This window comes from Oryctolagus cuniculus, chromosome 1 (assembly GCF_964237555.1).
Source record: "Oryctolagus cuniculus chromosome 1, mOryCun1.1, whole genome shotgun sequence".
In the NCBI taxonomy this organism is placed as follows: Eukaryota; Metazoa; Chordata; class Mammalia; order Lagomorpha; family Leporidae; genus Oryctolagus; species Oryctolagus cuniculus.
Genome location: NC_091432.1, coordinates 75,079,450 through 75,098,236, shown reverse-complemented (window position 1 = coordinate 75,098,236; position 18,787 = coordinate 75,079,450). Strand labels below are relative to the sequence as shown.

General features: G+C 36.5%; 1 protein-coding gene across 27 annotated transcripts in view; it reads left to right on the top strand.

Moving 5' to 3' along the window:
• DLG2 (discs large MAGUK scaffold protein 2) overlaps positions 1–18,787 on the top strand; it is a 2,256,157-nt gene that overhangs the window by 1,609,871 nt on the left and 627,499 nt on the right. For all 27 annotated transcript variants that reach the window (XM_051821188.2, XM_051821179.2, XM_051821160.2 and 24 more), the window contains one exon: positions 9,794–9,963. In XM_051821188.2, coding sequence (XP_051677148.1) covers positions 9,794–9,963 — 170 coding nt within the window. The remainder of the gene's footprint in view (positions 1–9,793; positions 9,964–18,787) is intronic.

Sequence of the window (18,787 nt, the reverse complement as noted above, 5' to 3'; positions counted from 1 at the left end):
TTATGATTTTTGAATAAACCAAAGGCCAGTATAGTTTTTTAAAGTGTATAACTAGTTAAATATGAACTTCTGATAAACACAAATAATTTTTAGTTTAATTATGCTTCAAACATAGTATGGCACATACTTGTACTAAAAAGGAATTTATTTACCTGAATAATAATTATAGATTATCTGGAATTCAAGTTTAACTGGTTGCCCAATATTCTTCAATGCTGAGTTTTGTAACTCTTATTTCCTATTGACTACCTAATGGAAAGATAACTGGGTCAGAGATGACTTCCTAAAAGATGTAATAAACTTGAATTAAGTATTAAAATGAAAAATAGTAATGAGCTAAAGGAGATAATAATGCAAAGTACTGTGCACAAAATCTGCCTATATTAGTGAGCACTTTTATTAGTAAGGAACAAAGATCCATCTGAACATACTAATCCAAAAAATACAATGAATTAATTAGTAGGGTCCATAAAGTATCTTCTCAAAATCAGAGATAAGTTGGACAACTAAGCTCTGGGAAGATCAATAGTGGACTGAGGTACTGTGGGGCATCTAGGAGGATCTCTTTCTTGGGCTAAAGATTTTATTTCCAATTTTCTTAATATTATAGTTTCAAGTTCACATGACCCAAAACTGAGACTGGACAAATTTGATGAATGATCTGTGTTAAGATGTTCACAGTTATCCCTCCTTCTGTAACTATGTGAATATTCATTGGAAAAAAAATACCCACTGTAGTAAAAAATATTACTACATTGGCACATATCATAAATTTCTAGAACATTAGTTCTCTTCCTTTCTGAAAAAACTACTAAATTACACCACTATATATTCTTTTATTTTATGTCTTAATGGACTTTTAGCCCCTAATGATGTCAACAAAATAAATAAATAAATAAGGTAAGAAGTTTTGACAAATAGAAATCTTGACTGGTGATGGACTTTAAAGATCCCCATTGAGAACATATGGTATTTGTCCCTTTGGGACTGGCTTATTTCACTCAGCATGATGTGTTCCAGATTCCTCCATTTTGTTGCAAATGACTGGATTTCGTTGTTTCTTACTGCGGTATAGTATTCTAAAGAGAACATATCCCATAATTTCTTTATCCAGTCTACCGTTGATGAATACCATATGTTCTCCCTGATCGGTGACAACTGAATGAACACAAAAAAGGAAACCTGTTGAAGTGAAATGGACACTATGAGAAATGGTGACTTGATCAGCATAGCCCTGACTGTTAATGAACAACTTAATACATTATCCCTCTTAGTAGTTTTTTTTTGTCTGTTCTACTTAATATGACTGGTTTAATTCTGTAATTAATACACAGTTATTCTTAAGTGTTGAAAATTAACTGAAATGTGATCCCTGTTAAACATAAGAGTGGGAATAAGAGAGGGAAGAGATGTACAGTTTGGGACATGCTCAAGCTGACTTGCCCCAAATGGTAGAGTTAGAAACATACCAGGGGACTCCAATTTAATCCCATCAAGGTGGCATGTACCAATGCCATCTCACTAGTCCAAGTGATCAATTTCAGTTCACAATTGATCATAATGAAAGTTCTAAGAGTCAAAGGGAGCACATAAACAAGTCTAGTACCTGCTAATACTAACCGATAGAATAAATAAAGGGGAGAGTGATCCAACATGGGAAGTGAGATACTAGCAGACTCATAGAATGGCAGATGTCCTAAACAGCACTCTGGCCTCAGAATCAGCCCTAAAGGCATTCCGATCTGGCTGAAAAGCCCATGAGAGTATTTCAGGCATGGAAAGCCAAGACACTCTGGCAAAAAAAAAAAACCTAAATGAAAGATATCTGTGAGTGAGATCCCAGTGGAAAGAACAGGTCTTCAAAGAAGGAGGTACCTTTCTCTGAAGGGAGGAGAGAACCTCCACTTTGACTATGACCTTGTCTGAACAAGATAAGAGTCGGAGAACTCAAGGGGCTTCCATAGCCTTGGAAACTCATGACTGGTGCATAAGGAGATTACTGATGCCATAAACAGGAGTGTCAATTTGTAAAGTCAACAACAGGAGTCACTGTGCACTTACTCCTCATGTAGGATCTCTGTCCTTAATGTGCTGTACATTGAGGCTTAATGCTATAACGAGTACTCAAACAGTATATTTCACTTTGTGTTTCTATGGGGGTGCAAACTGTTGAAATCTTTACTTAATGTATACTAAACTGATCTCCTGTTAAAAAAAAAAAAAAAAGAAGAAGAAATTATCAATTCCCAACTTGACTCTCACTGGGATTAAACATGACAATAGGTCTGATCTGATTTCATCATCATTTAAAAAATCATCTATTATTTTTCACTTTATGTTTCTGTGTGGTAGCAAACTGTTGAAATCTTTACTTAATGTATGCTAAACTGATCTTCTGTATATAAAGAGAATCGAAAATGAATCCTCATGTGAATGGAAGGGGAGAGGGAGTGGGAAAGGGGAGGGTTGCGGGTGGGAGGGACGTTATGGGGGGGAAGCCATTGTAATCCATAAGCTGTACTTTGGAAATTTATATTCATTAAATAAAAGTTAAAAAAATTTAAAAAAAAAAGATCCCCATTGATTCTTACATTATTAAGTAGATAAATTAGATCATAATGATATAGAACTATTCAGGTCAACCTCTGTGCATGTGTGTGGATATGTCGTACTCTTCTTTTTCTCACTGACAACATAACACACCTGTTTTTTTCTTAATTAAAGTTTCAACATTTTTTATTTGTTCCAAACTTACCTTTAGGGACTCTAGGAATAAATGAAAAATAAGACCTTTTTGAGTTCTTAACCTTCAGAGTTTTTCTGTCTTTATTATAGTTTACATAAAATCTGAAGAGTTTTTTTTTAACAGATTCTAAATTTTTAAAGTGCTTGATCTCTTTAAGTATATGTAACATAATCCCCTGATAATACTCTTTATTTGACCATGTGCTGTTGCATTTATATATAGCACATTAAACATTGGTCAGATTTTGTTTTTAAATGCAAATATATCTATATCTATATATCTATCTATATCTATCTATATAGATAGATAGGGAGGGAGGGAGAGAGAGAGAGAGAGAGAGAGAGAGAGAGAGAACAGAGAAAGAGAGATCTTCCATCTGCTGGTTCACCCCCAAAATAATGACCAAGACTGGGCCGGGTCAAATTCAGGATCATGGAACCTCCTCCTGGTCTCCCAGGAGGGTGGTCAGGGCCCAAAGATTTGAGCCTTGTTCTGCTGCCTTCCCAGGTGCATGAGCAGGGAGTTGGATCAGAAGTGGAACAGCTGGAACTCAAACTTGCACCCAATGAGATACTGGCACTGTTAGTGGCAGCTTAACCCTCTACACCACAGTGCTGGTCCCATTGATAAGATTTCTTAATGATGACCCTTCCATCTGTAATTAATATATTTGAACAAAAAGAATAGTAGTGAATGAAGACAAATGGTAAGTTAGTTAGGCGGCATACCTCAATAACCAATAATTTCTGCAAAATTGTTTCAGACCCATTGACCTAAATTCTACTTTTGAATAAAACATTGAGAGAGCAGGATGAATGTTTGGCCTGCCATTTAAGATATCTGCATGCAGTAGGATGCCTGGCATCATCCATGGCTTAAGTAATTAGGTTCCTTCCACCCATGCAGGAGATCTGGATTGTGTTCCTGGTTTCCATCTTTGGCCCCAGCTTTCATGGGTGTTTGGAGAATGAAACAGCAAATGGGAACTTGCTCTGGCTTTCTCTTTCTCAGATAAAGAAATTAAAAAAAAAAAAAAAAAAAAAAAAACCTTGAGAAAGGCTGAGTATGGTTAGGGATGGTTAAAACAGCATAGAGTGGGCCAAGCATGAGTAAGCATGAGTTAGTAGAGCTCTGCCAAGTGGGCTGATCTTTGGAAGCTTTCATCAACACTGACATAAAGTCATAGTTTTTCCTGGGGGCAGAAGAAGGGTTAGATGAAGGGGAAATTACACTTTACAAAAGAAGACTAACGAGAAGCCCTGTTTTTATGTTTTTCTGATTGAAAGCTTCATTTCAGCTCACCTCTTCTTCCCTTTTACAAAATTTTTTAAAATCCTTTCAACATCTGGATTGAGGTGCTCCCTTTATCTTCCTTTAGTATCTTTTTCCTCCAGTATAGTCTTCATATCCTCCTTGATGCAGAATGTTGTTTCTTTTTCATAATTTTAATAGCTAACATTTATTGAGTCTTACTGCTTAACTAGCTCTGTGCTAATTATTTCACATGCATTATCTCATTGAATCCACATCGTAATCTGTTAATACTATTTTCATGTGAAAAAACTGAACCTTTGAGATTTCAGTTAACTTGCTTAAGACACACACATAGCTCCTAAGTGTGAGAGCTGGGACAAGTTTCCACGTGAATCTGAATATGATGAAGGCTTCCAGGCCCATGTTCTTAGATAATCCACTACGATATATATATATGCATTGTAGAACATTTGGAAAAAATATAAAAGTAGAAATGTGCTTTTAAAAACACCCAAAGAACCAAAGCTAAAACTTTATCTTCTCTTCCCATGCCTTTTATGGATAATGAACAGGAAATATTTGACATTTATACTATGATTTAGTGATAGTTCTTAATGAATTAACATTCTTATAATGTACAAAATCACTTATACATTTTAACAGCAGAATATATTTTAATACCTATAAAAGAGATTACATTTTATGTTGCTTTTATAACATCAAAGTAGAATAAATAATTCAAATATTACTTGACTTTTCAGTGACTGTCATGTTAGAGAAAACACTTAATTGTTAATATAAGGTTTAGATGGGATTCTATGTATATATGCTAATAGTGAAATAACCTTTTTTTCTAAGATATTTTCTGTAGTGAAATATGCCCACATTTCAAATAAAAATTTTCAGAAATAAATTTTTTTAATCTTGTGAACGATTCTAGTCCATAAGGTGAAATTGCCTTATGTGAATGTTTTAAGTGTATGTCTGGAGCAGGAAGCTCTGAAAGAATGAAGCCATCAGCTTAATTACACTGACAGAGTGGAGAGGAAGGAGGAAGTCTGTATGTCAGTGGCTTCCTAACACCATGGCTTAGCTACATCGTAAAGACTTCACTTTTCACTGGGACAAAGTATTCCTTGAGTGTACAGATATATTTATGTTTCTGAACAAATACAAGTGATGGCTTTACTTACAAAGGTTATCTGCTAGTAGAGCAAATTAATTTTAAACAACTAGGGCCTTCTAGCCAAGTTCTCTTTCAAGTGATTGAGAGGAACTGATGTTGAGTGCCCCAGTTTGGCTTGACATTCTCTCCACTCTTTTGAAACTTGGAATGTAATCTTTCTCCACCCATATTTTTAAAATTTAAGACAATGAACTTTGTATCAGCACAGGCTCTAGAAAACAAGAAAACCAGGTTGAAATCATGTCGCTGGCTTCACCAAACATTGTGATATTGCAATAAAATTCTACTGTCTATAAAATGGAGATCAAAGCTTCATAAGTTAAGTAATGGCATATAAATGAAGTGACTAGACTAATATGGCACACAGTAGGTATTCTAAAATGTAAACTGCTATCCTGCTTGCTTTTCTTTTTTTAAAAAAATATTTTTATTTATTTATTTGAAAGTCAGAGTTACACAGAGAGGAGAGGCAGAGAGAGAGAGAGGTCTTCCATCCAATGGTTCACTCCCCAATTGGTCACAATGGCCAGAGCTGCACTGATTTGAAGCCAGGAACCAGGAGTTTCTTCTGGGTCTCCCACATGGATACAGGGGCCCAAGGACTTGGGTCATCTTCCACTGCTTTCCCAGACTATAGCAGAGCATATCTTTAAACTACCTGTCAATAGCCAACAGTTGTCAGATTTACAGTAAGCCACAATTTGTGCATATGTCTATACATATTAGCTCTTCAGTCACTCCTCTCTCGAACTCTGGGCATGCTTACTCGCTGTTAATGGAAAACAGAATTTCAAGGTGATTTGACCATAGTCACACAGCTGATTTAGAGCTGGGCTCAAATCCAGGCCTTTTGACTTCTAGTGTTGTGCTCTACATACGACACTAAAGCTGACTCTGTCATCTGCATGTTCAGGAACAACCATGATTTGGGCTCTGATTTGCTCATACTGGTAATTGACAATTAAAGGTTCCATGTGTACAGAGGGGGAAAAATTAGCATGGTTGGATGTAGCCCTAAAAGGCTTTTTGTTTGTTTTCTTTTGTTTGGAGTATCAACACTCCCTTTGAAAACCAATGTTTCCCTGTTAAATATAAGAGTGGGAATAAGAGAGGGAGGAGATGTACAATTTGGGACGTGCTCAATCAGACTTGCCCCAAATGGTGGAGTTAGAAATGTGCCAGGGGATTCCAATACAATCCCATCAAAGTGGCATGTACCAATACCATCTCACTAGTCCAAGTGATCAATTTCAGTTCACAATTGATCACACTGATAGGTCTAAGAGTCAAAGGGATCACATAAAGAAGACTAGTGTCTGCTAATACTAACTGATAGAATCAAAAAGGGAGAGAATGATTCATCATGGGAAGCAGGATACACAGCAGACTCACAGAATGGCAGATGTCCTAAACAGCACTCTGGCCACAGAATCAGCCCTTAAGGCATTCAGATCTGGCTGAAAAGCCCATGAGAGTATTTCAGGCATGGAAAGCCAAGACACTGTGGCAAAAAATAAAAAAAAAGAGGACCTAAATGAAAGATCTCTGCAAGTGAGATCCCAGTGGAAAGAACGGGGCGATCAAAGAAGGAGATACCTTTCTCTGAAGGGAGGAGAGAACTTCCACTTTGACTATGACCTTGTCTGAATAAGATTGAAGTTGGCGAACTCAAAAGGCTTCCATTGCCTTGGCAACTCATGACTAGAGCCTAGGGAGATTACTGATGCCATAAACAAGAGTGTCAAATAGTTAAGTCAACAACAGGAGTCACTGTGTACTTACTTCTCATGTGAGATCTCTGTCCTTAATGTGTTGTCCAATGTGAAGTAATGCTATAACTAGTACTGAAATAGTATTTTTACACTTTGTATTTCTGTGTGGGTGCAAACTGATGAAATCTTTACTTAATACATACTAAATAAATCTTCTGTATATAAAGAGAATCGAAAATGAATCTTGATGTGAATGGAATGGGAGAAGGAGCGGGAGATAGGAGGGGTGCAAGTGGGAGGGAAGTTATCGGGGGGGAAGCCATTGTAATCCATAAACTGTACTTTGGAAATTTATATTTACTAAATAAAAGTTTTAAAAAACCCAATGTTTTAAGATATGATTCATATTCTGATCATAGAGTGGCAGTAAAAATTATGTTTTTGTATTATAATATGGCAAAATTACCCACACCCTCAAAGGACCGGCTGCTGTAGAGCAGCAGTCACCAGTGATGCCTACATTCTCTAAACTATGGTAATTGGTAATTTTCCTTGATTTCTTTAAGTCAGTCAGATAGCAAATTTGTGTGTAAAACTATCAAAGCCATAGCATCTGTTATGATGCAGTAACTTCACTGAATCTTAGTAAATGAAATCTCCATCGCAGGATTTTCGGACTGCCCAGTGTTCTACTTAGACAAGAGTTTTTAGGACTCATCTTGTCAAACAGGCATAGAAAATTATAGACAATAAGATTGGAAAATTTTTCTGATACTTTTTGTATTATATTTCCAGTATGGTGCCATTGTTTTGAACTGATATGCATAGCATACATGAAGTGGTTTACAATATTAGATATTGTTCTCATTATTAGATATAGTCTCACTCCTCAAGGCCAAAAGGAGGATTTTATTGTTGAACTATAAATCAGCAACTATTGTACTGCTACAAATAACTACCAATTATTTTGTGCTTATTACACAGCAGGGTCTGTACTAAGATCTTACTTGTATATCATCACATTTAATTTCCCCCAAAACCTTCATAGTAGACATTTCTGTTATATCAAATTTACAGATTAGAGTGTGGAGATTAGAAGGTTAAGAAAATTACTCATGGTTACAAACTTAAGAAATGGAGAATCCCTTAATTGAGCTTAGATGTACGTTTTAATTCATGCAATAAATAATTTCTAAGTAATAGTTCCCATAAACAAAACTAGAAATTAGAAGGGGAAAGTGGTGAATGGAAGTTGTGTGAATAATCAACCATGTTCACTTACCCTGGGCAGTGTAGAAAATGGAATGAATGGTGAGGAGACCACATCTATAGTGACTAAGTAGGAGATTATGGAGGCAGTCCAGATGAGATATGAAGTTCAGTCAACCAGGTTGTAGCAAAGAAATGAATAAACCTAGAGGGACTGAAAATATACCTTGCAGGTAGAGCTGGATTTCTGGTGGTTTTAGGAAAGAGAAGTTAAGCTAGGGCAGCCCATTATTTTTTACTCAGAACAATATGATGACCTGAGTTGAGTAACACTAGAATGGGTGTGCAGAGTGAGGGAAAGAAATATTTCTCTTTTTGTTTTCAAAAGATTTATTTATTTATTTGAAAGTCAGAGTTACACAGAAGGAGAGAGAGAAAGAGGTCTTCCATTCGCTGGTTCACTCCCCAGTTGGCTGCAATGGTCAGAGCTGCGCTGATCCGAAGCCAGGAGCCAGGAGCTTCTTCCAGGTCTCCCACACTGGTGCAGGGACCCAAGGACTTGGGCCATCTTCTACTGCTTTCCCAGGCCATAGCAGAGAGCTGGATCTGAAGTAGAGAAGCTGGAACTTGAACCGGGGCCCATGTGGGATACTGGTACTGCAGGCGGTAGCTTTACTCGCTATGCCACAGCGCCGGCCCCAGGAAAGAAATGTTTCTACTCTTTTTTTTTTTTCATTCAACAGTGTTTTATTTATTTATTTATTTTGGTGTATAATTCTCATACTTCTTTTGTTAACTTTTTCTGTTTTTTTAGAAACTGAATATTTTTATTTTTAAGTTCCATGTTCTTAACCATTATTAATGTTGTCTTTATCATAAACATAAAAGAAATTTGAAGTCTATAGCTATGTCACTGTAAACAACTCAGAAAGATTTATGGAGAGATCAAATTATTCTGTACTGTGCAAAAATGAAGAAAATTTTGACATAGAACTTGTCACTTTTCTTGGTTTTTGAAGTAAGTTCTGAGGAACTGGATTGTCTGAGATTCTCTTTGAACTCTGTTAAATCTAACTTTAATATATATTTACAGTATTGTGAGCTAAATTTGAGGGCAAAAAAACGCTGTAAGATAATTTGCCAGAAAGTGACCAGGTTTATTTTAGATGATTGAGTCATATGGTCTTTTTCTTTTTTCTACATTTTAATGTTTTCCAGATTTTCTACAATTATTGCATATTACTTCTATAACAGTAAATTAAGAAATTGAAAAAAGTGAACCTATAAAGAAATCTCTATTTTGTTAGATCTACATAATCCATAGTAATAAGATCTTAAAACCAAATTGTAATTTACAGTCAAACCAATCAAATAATCATGTAATTGTGAGGGACCTTGAAATGCATGTCATTCTAACTATGCTATATGGGATGCAGCCCCAGTCAGAGTGGGCTGCAGTTCTGGATGGGGTCTGACCAGTTGTGTGATCCATGGGAGAAAGGCTGGGAGTGGTGAGGAGTTTAAGTTTTTCTTGATAACTTTCATTTGAAATATGCTTCCAAATTTGGACATTTGAAAACTTTTAGACTCTGCCTTCCCGTATATTAAGATTTGATAATCATAATAATATTCCTTGAGAAGTATGCTTAGCCACTTCTGAGCCTCACCTCTGTTTCTTCCTCTCAGGGTCAATGATTGTATCTTGCGGGTGAATGAGGTCGATGTGTCCGAGGTTTCCCACAGTAAAGCAGTGGAAGCCCTCAAAGAGGCGGGATCTATCGTCCGGCTGTATGTGCGTAGAAGACGACCTATTTTGGAGACCGTTGTGGAAATCAAGTTGTTCAAAGGGCCAAAAGGTAATAAAAATATAAATAACTCAGCATAATATTTTGAGTGGTAAGACATTTGGCTAAAGTTTATGCCACAACCCATTTACAATATACTTTCTTCTTTATTCTCTGACATTAAGTGCTTATCAGGAGTCTTGAAACCTACTTTAGTGGTTTTTACAGAAGGTAAAAGAAATCAATACTCTAAATCTAAAACTCAAGTAAGGAAAAGATATGTTTTATATAGTAATGTCCTAATAAACAAGTCATTTGTATATTTCTATAAATTTTAATCTTGCCAAATTATCAAAACTTGACTAGCATAGTAGTTTTTTTTTAATTTTTAAGATTAGAATGGCAAATCCTGTTTAGCAAAATAGTAATGAAAATAATAATTAAAATAATATATTGATATATCAAATTTATCTTTTATAACATTGTAGTTTGTTTTAATGTTATAATAGTCTAGTATGTTGTATCCAACAAGTACTACATAAGTATTTTTACTTGCAATAGTCAAATTAAGTTTAAATATATTTTCTGAGATGTTAACAAATTTCTTGTGGTTTTTGTAGTTACTCTGGGAAACACATGTATAAGAGATGAATCATCATACCACTTTTTAAGAATAATCCTCTGAGCTATAATGATTAGAATGATGACATTTAATATTAGCCTAAGAGTGCTTCAAAAAAAGACAATATTTCCAATATTTTAGCAAAATCTAAAAATGAACAGCATTTAAGTATTTCATAACATAATGATTTCATTATAATTATACCCTTTGAGTAAATAAATTATCTCTCCTTTGAAAATTAATGTCTAATGCTCTAAGTGATGCAAATTTAGAAACCTACCACTTTATCTAGGAGGCAGTACAGGATGCTTTGTAAGATCTCAGGCCCAAGAGGTAGACAGGACTGAAATTAAAAGTGGTTCAGCCTCTTACTAGTAGAGTCAGCTTAGTGGACCAATCTTCTGATGATCAAGTGGGAATCATAATGGTAGTATCTATCACACAGGATTTCTGAAAATTAAATATTTAATAACTGGCATAGGGCAAGCAGTAGAGCCTATTCGTTAACAGTGAGGAATCTAGAGTCAAGGTGCCCAGAATGGAATCCTGGCTCTGCAGATCACTAGTTGTTCAACCATGTACAAATCACTTAACATCTCTAGGCTTTGACTGTCTCATCTACAAAATGCAAATAAAGCTAGTACTTGCTCCTAGAGATGTTATGAGTATTAGAATCATCAATGCACAGAAAGTGCTTAGATTAAGGCCTGGCGTGAATTGGATGCCCCCAAAATATTAACTATATATATATATATTATTTGTATTAGTATTATTATTTACTAATATATGCTTTCAGCCTTTGTAACAATTGCTTGGTAATGCAATGAATATACTAAGATACCTCTTTTGGGTTAAATTAAAATGCATTGAGAATTAAATCTTGAAGAAAAAATGCATTCTTATAACACAATCCAATGATATGTATGAATGACTTTCTATCCTAAATATATACTGAAATCATATTTGCATGGTGCTTTAAAGTCAACAAAGTGAACACAAAACTCACTAATTATTTTTATTAAAGCATACTTACTATGTATAAGTAATATGTAGCTATTTCTACAATATGATTAACAGCAATTATTCAGCATAATCCCAAGGCAAATACTAATTCTAAGCACTCAGCAAAGTATTATCAACCATTTAAAGATTTGCTGGTATCCGAGTAACTTCATGACCTCCAGCTGCTCAGCAGAGCATTTAAAGGCTCTAGACTATTAGTGACCAAAATTTCTTATTTTATTAGTAACATGCTTTTTAGATCTCTGCTTTTGGGACCAGGACCCCCGCTCTGCTGGTTTACTTTGGTTTGAGCTGTTTTCTCCTCTGAGCCTGGCATGTAGCAGGAATTGTCCTGGGACATGGAGAGAGGAAATGGAGATGTGAGTCAGGTATACCCAGGCAATAACCCAATGAAAGTACATAGCATGTGGGAGATGGGGTTACCCACAGACATTGTTTACTGAGATTAGGAGAACCGAGAAACTGTGGAAAATAACCTCACATCCTGAAAGCTGGTTCCTGCCAAACCTTGGAGGTAGATGTGAGCTAGTTAGGCCTGCTGGGATTGTGCTGAGTCAGTCATACTGTTTTGTACTGTCACAAACAAAGGTCATTGATAAAAACTTATTTCTCTATATTAAACTTACTGATTTCCAGGAAAGGAAACAGTCTAGTTTTGTTTTAAAATCCTAATGCCTATTCCAGTAACTTAAACACAGGAAAGTCTGAATCAGGAAAAGTCTGAATTATCTGATGATAATAATCTGATGATAATTTGCAATCTTAGCTTCACTTAATTGCCTGTAATTTTTTATTAAAATATGTTTGAAAGAAATTTCTACTGATGTTTAACTCATGCTATGTAAACTCATTCATGGTAGAGAATGAAAATGAATCAGATGTAGTCTGTGTGCTCAAAAAGTTCTAATGGGAAAGACATATGTACAAATAATTTTAACTCAAAGAGAATGAAGTCAGCTCTGTGATGACGCTTGAGCAGTGATTTCAATGGGGCAAAAGGGAAAAATTGATCCAACCTAACCAGGAGAACAAAAATGCCCCAGATATTTTGAAATTCAACATGTGGGCACACATTTTTATCAGGCATTCTTTCATATATGCGTTGTTCAACAGTAAACATCAGCAGTCTAACCAACTGAGCTAATTAGATTCAGGTATTGGTATATAAAGAGCCCTCTAGATAAACAATTAAATCTGTAATAATTTATTAACTATTTATTTATTATGTACCTGGTATAGAACCAGACAGTAGAGATTCACAACAAAAATATAGATAGTTCTTGCTCTCAAGAAGATTAAGGGGAAGCATCCATTAAATAAATTGAGGAAACTACTATGAATAAACGCAAAGGATTGTTAAGAGGGAATGAATTAAATAATGAGTCAAAGGAGACTTCCATAAGCAAGTACCACTTATGCAAACCCTTGAAACATAAACTAAAGTAAATTAGTTCAAGGTAAAGAGTGGGAGGGAGCATTCCAGGCAGAAGTAAAAGTATGTGTGTATTAAAGTCTAAGGGTACAAAAGATTGTGATTTCTTCTAGAAGTCTAATGATAGGGCAGAATGACATGAAGGGACGTGGCTGAGGTGTGCAGTCACTCCTAGCTTGGTTGGCATTATTTAAAAGTTCATGACTGTATTTAAATGAAATGGGAACTCATTGCAAATTTTTAAATATGGGAATGTCATGATAAAATTTTTAGATCATTCTGACTACTTTGAAGAAAATGGATTGAAGGGCAAGAGCAGAGATCAGTTAGGCATCACGTAGAGCATGTAGAAAAAGATGAATGGGTTTGAGCTATATGCTGGAGATATAGTTAATGCTATTTAATGATAGATCTGTAAAAAATGTCCTTGATATTTTGATTGGGATTGCATTGAATCAAAATTGCTTTGGGTAGTATGGACATTTTGAGAATATTAATTCTTCAAATCAATTAACATTAAATATGTTTCCTTTTTTATGTTTTCTTCTATTTCTTTCCTTAATGTTTTGTAATTTTCATTGAAGCAATCTTTCACACCCTTGGTTAAATTTACCCCAAGCTATTTAATTTTTTTTAGCTGTTGTGAATGTGCCAGAGCATTTTATAAGAATGCTATTGACTTTTGTGCATTAATTTTATCTGTTGCCACATTGCTGAATTCTCTTATGAGTTCTCATAGTCTGTTATTGGAGTCTTTTGGTTCCCCAATACAAAAGATAATATCATCTGCAAATAGTGATAATTTGACTTCCTTCTCTCCAATTTATATCACATTTCTTTTCTTTTCTTTCTTCCTAATGGCTCTGGCTAAAGCTTCCAGAACATATAGTGGTGAAACTGGGCATCCTTCTCTAGTTCCCGATCTTAGTGGAAGGGTTTTCCGCCTTTCCCCATTCAGTATGATGCTGGCTGTGGGTTTGTCATATAATGTTTCAATAGTGTTGAAGTATGTTCCTTTTTTATTTAAGGGATAAACATTTCATGTGTTTGATGTATACAGATTTAGGAACATAATGATACTTCCACCTCACCCTGCTTCCCTCCCACACTCCCATCTTTCCTCCCCCTTCCTCTCCTATTCCCTCTCTTAATTTTTACAATGTTCTACCTTCAATTTACTTTATACTCATGAGATTAATCCTACACTAAGTAAAGAGTTCAACAAATACTAAGAATGAAAAGAAAAAATAAACACTGTTCCTCAACAGTAGAGACAAGGTCTGTAAACAACGTTTTTATTATAAAAGGATGTTGGACTTTATCAAATCCTTTCTGTATATCTATTGAGATAATCGTATGGTTTTTATCCTTCATTTTATTGATGTGATGTGCCATGTTTATTGATTTGCTTATGTTGAACCATCCTTGCATCCCTGGGATAAATCCCACTGGGTCTGAGTGAATAACTTTTTGAAGCATGTTGGATTGGATTCAATTTGCTAGTATATTGTTGAGGATTGCATCTATGTTTTTGGGTATATTGGTCTATAGTTCTTTTGTTGTTGTTGTTGTATCTTTCTCTGATCTTGGAATTAAGGTAATACTCGACTCAGTGAGTTTGGAAGAGTTCCCTCTCTTTCAATTGTTTTGAATAGTTTTTAAAAACTGCTATTAGTTCTTCCTTGAAAGTTCAATAGATTCCAGCAGTGAAGCCCTCAGTCCTGGGCTTTTCTTTATTGGGAGGCTGTTTATTACTGATTCTACCTCAGTGTTCCTTATTGGTTTATTCAGGTTTTCTATGTCTTCATGCTTCAATTTAGGTAAATTATATGAGTCCAGAAATCTATCCTTTTCTCCTATATTTTCCAATTTGTTGGCATATAACTGTAGTAATTCTTGGTAATTCTTTGTATTTCTGTAATATCAATTGTAACATTTCCTTCTTCATCTCTGATTTTATTCATTTGGGTCTTTTCACTTTTGTGGGTTAGTTGGGCCAATGGTTTATCAATTTTGTTTATTTTTTATTTCAAAACACCAACTCTTTATTTTGATGATATTTTTATTTTTTAAAGATGTATTTACTTATTTGAAAGGCAGAGTTACAGAAAGAAGGAGAGACAGAGAGAGATCTTCCATTCACTAACACTCCACAGATTGCTGTAGTGGCTGAGATTGGGTCAAGAATTTCATTCAGGGGGCTGGCGCCGTGGCGCAGTAGGTTAATCCTCCACCTGCGACACCAGCATCCCATATGGGCACTGGTTCTAGTCCCAGTTGCTCCACTTCCAATCCAGCTCTCTGCTATAGTCTGGGAGAGCTTTAGAGGATGGCCCAGGTCCTTGGGCCTCTGTACCCATGTGGGAGACCTGGAAGAAGCTCCTAGCTCCTGGCTTTGGGTCGGCGCAGTTCCAGCCATTGCGGCCATTTGTTGAGAGTGAACCAATGGATGCAAGACCTTTCTGTCTGTCTCTCCCTCACTGTCTGTAACTCTACCTCTCAAATAAAATAAATAAAATTTAAAAAAAAAGATTTTCATCCAGGCCTCCCACGTGGGTGGAGCAGCCCAAGTACTTGGGTCATCCTCTGCTATTTTCCCTGGTACATTAGCAGGGAGCTCATTTTTGTATTGAAGATTATGTCTCCATTTAGATCCATTTGCATTTGTTCTATAAAACTAGGTGCCCTAGCGTTGAGTTTATATTTATTTACTATAGTCACATTTCCTTGTTGAACTAATCCCTTAATCATTATATAATGACCTTCTTTGTGTCTTTTAACAATTTTTGTCTTAAAGTCTATTTTGTCTGATATGAGTATAGCAACTCCTAGTTGCTTTTGATTTTCATTTGTATGTAATATCTTTTTTCCATCCTTTTACTGTCAGTCTGTGTATATCTTTATTAGAGAAGTGTGTTTCTCATAGGCAACATAGAGATGGGTCTTGTTTTTTAATCCATTCAACCAGTCTCTGTCTTTTATTTGGACAATTTAGTCCATTTACGTTCAAAGTTATTATTGATAAGTAATGACTTTGTCTTGCCATGTTTCCATAAATATTACTATTGTTTGCTTTGGTTCTTCTTTATTGTTTTAATAGGGAGTTTTATGACTTCACATTCTTTCATGATGCTGATTCTTTCTCTCTTCCTGTGTGTAGTACATCCTTAAACACCATTTATAAGGCTGTTCAGATGGTGACAAATTCTTTCAATTTTTGCTTTTCTTGAAATTTTATCTCAACTTTAATCATGAATGAGAGCTTTGCTGGGAAAAGTACTTGGGGTTGGCAAGTCTTTGTCTTTTAGGAGATTTGGACTATATCTCTCTATACTCTCCTGGTTCATAGTGTTTCTGTTGAGATATCTGTTGTCAATCTAATGGGAGTTCCTTTAAAGATGATCTCTCTTGCACATTTTAGGATATTCTCTTTGTGGTTTACTTTTAAAAGTTTGACTATAATGTGTCACGGTGAGAATCTTTTCTAATCATGCCTGTGTAGGGTTCTATGGCTTCCTATATTTGGATATCATATATTTCTCCAATTTGGGGTAACTCACTGATATTGTTTCACTGAACGTATTTTCTAAACCAGTCTTTTTTCCCCATACTTTCAGGAACACCTAAGCCTTGTATATTTGGTCCTATGATGGTACCCATAGATCCTGAATGTTGTTTTCGTTCTTATTTTTCTTCTTCTTTTTTTGTCTGAGATATTTAAAATAAACTACCTTATATATCAGATATTTTTCTTCTGCCTCAAAGACTGTTATTAAAGCTCTCCATTGTACTTTTTTTGACATATTAAATCATTTATTTCTAATATTTCTGTTTTTTCTTCAATATCTGTCTCTTCAGAAAATTTCATCTACATTCTATACTTATTTCCTTATTTCATTTATCTGATTCTCTGTGTTTTTGAATATTACACTCATTCTTTTGAATTTTTTTAAGGCATTTTGTTAATCTCCCCTTCTTCATAGTCCAACATTAATGTATTATTATGTTCCTTTTGGTGAATTATTTTGCCTTTCTTGTTCATATTTCTTTTGTTTCTATGTTGATTTCTATATAGCTGGAGGTTCTGCTGTTTCTGTATTTTCTGGAAGATTTTGTGAGTGTGTGTATGTGTGTGTGTGTGATTGAAGGCTTTATTCCTGGATATGTGGCTCTGGGGCTTGGTGGAATGCCAGGGTTTACACTTGATTTGTCAAAGTGTGTACTGGGTGGAGCCAGGGAACTCTTGCCCCAGTTAGTAGGTGGAGCAAGAGTCCAGAGTGACACCCAAGATGAGTGTGGTGGCATGCCTCTGGCTACAGTCAGTGTGGGGAGGGAACTTTGGAGCAAGCTGGTGTGTTCACTGTGCCAGCCATTCTCTAGGCCAGGGTGAATCAGCTGATTCATAGCCTAGAGTGAGTTCACACGGCCAGTGCACCTCACCCACCTAAGCATGGCATATCTGGAGTACCGACTCACTCCTCAGTGTCCTCAACCCCTCTGTGAGACCTATTCCCAGCTGCAACACTGGATTCTCTCAGCTCCTTTGCCTAGAAACTCCCAGTCTCGGGGTACAGGGGGTCTACTCTCCATCCTCCAAGATGCCCCAGCCCCAGCCCCAGTGGCCTCTGGCAGCAGCAAAATGGCCCACTGTTTCCCAAATTAGGACAAAGTCTACCTCTGTCACCACCGTGGCAAATTGAGTCTGGTGATTTGATGAAGGAAAAGGGAGGAGGCAATGCCTCTCTTCATGTAGCCTCATAGTCACCTAGACCCATGCCAATTTCCCAGTCCAAATTGGAAGTCAGTGGAATTCTCCCTAAGGAAAGCCAACAGTGACCTAGGCCATAGGAGCGACCTTTCAGCATAGCCAGGAACGATGATGCTTCTTAGAAGTCAAGCACAGCAGGCAGCAGTGTGTTTGTCCTCTCTCCTCACTGCCCCCTGGAGTCTCTGTTCTGTGCATATTCCACCTGAAATTCCTTTCAACCAGTTTCCCGGGAACGTGATCCCTCCTTTGTTTTTCTAGCATCTTTCTGTGGCTGAGGTCAGTGTGGCATCTCACTATTCAGCCATCTTGGATGACCACTTAAGGTAAAGTATATCTGGGGTGTGTCAAGGTTAAATCCCAGTTTTTTAGTTGGAGCAATTTGTAAAATGGGGAAAACCATGAAGTACTCCTATGGAGAGATGATTAAGAATTCATTTTTGTACATGATGGAAGCCTGGGATGCACTTCAAAAAGACATTTCAAGGAGACAGGTACACAAGATCTATCTGGAAATTCTGTCATGTTAGTGTGCTATTATCCCTCCATAGTTTGGTGAATATCCGGATTATGAAAATATCTGAAAAATTGACTATTTCAATTCCCATCAGTAATTTTTAATATCAAAAATCATGATTATGGGCCAGCCACGGCTCACTAGGCTAATCCTTCCCTTTGTGGCTCCGGCACACCGGGTTCTAGTCCCGGTTGGGGCACCGGATTCTGACCCGGTTGCCCCTCTTCCAGGCCAGCTCTCTGCTGTGGCCCAGGAGTGCGGTGGAGGATGGCCCAAGTCCTTGGGCCCTGCACCCCATGGGAGACCAGGATAAGTACCTGGCTCCTGCCATCGGATCAGCGCGGTGCACTGGCCGCAGCGCACGAGCCGTGGTAGCCATTGGAGGGTGAACCAATGGCAAAAGGAAGACCTTTCTCTCTGTCTCTCTCTCTCACTGTCCACTCTGCCTGTCAAAAAAAAATCATGATTATGACTACTTCAACTATTTTGAAGTAATAAACACTGAGTAAATCTGTTTTATTAGGCATTCTTAATACC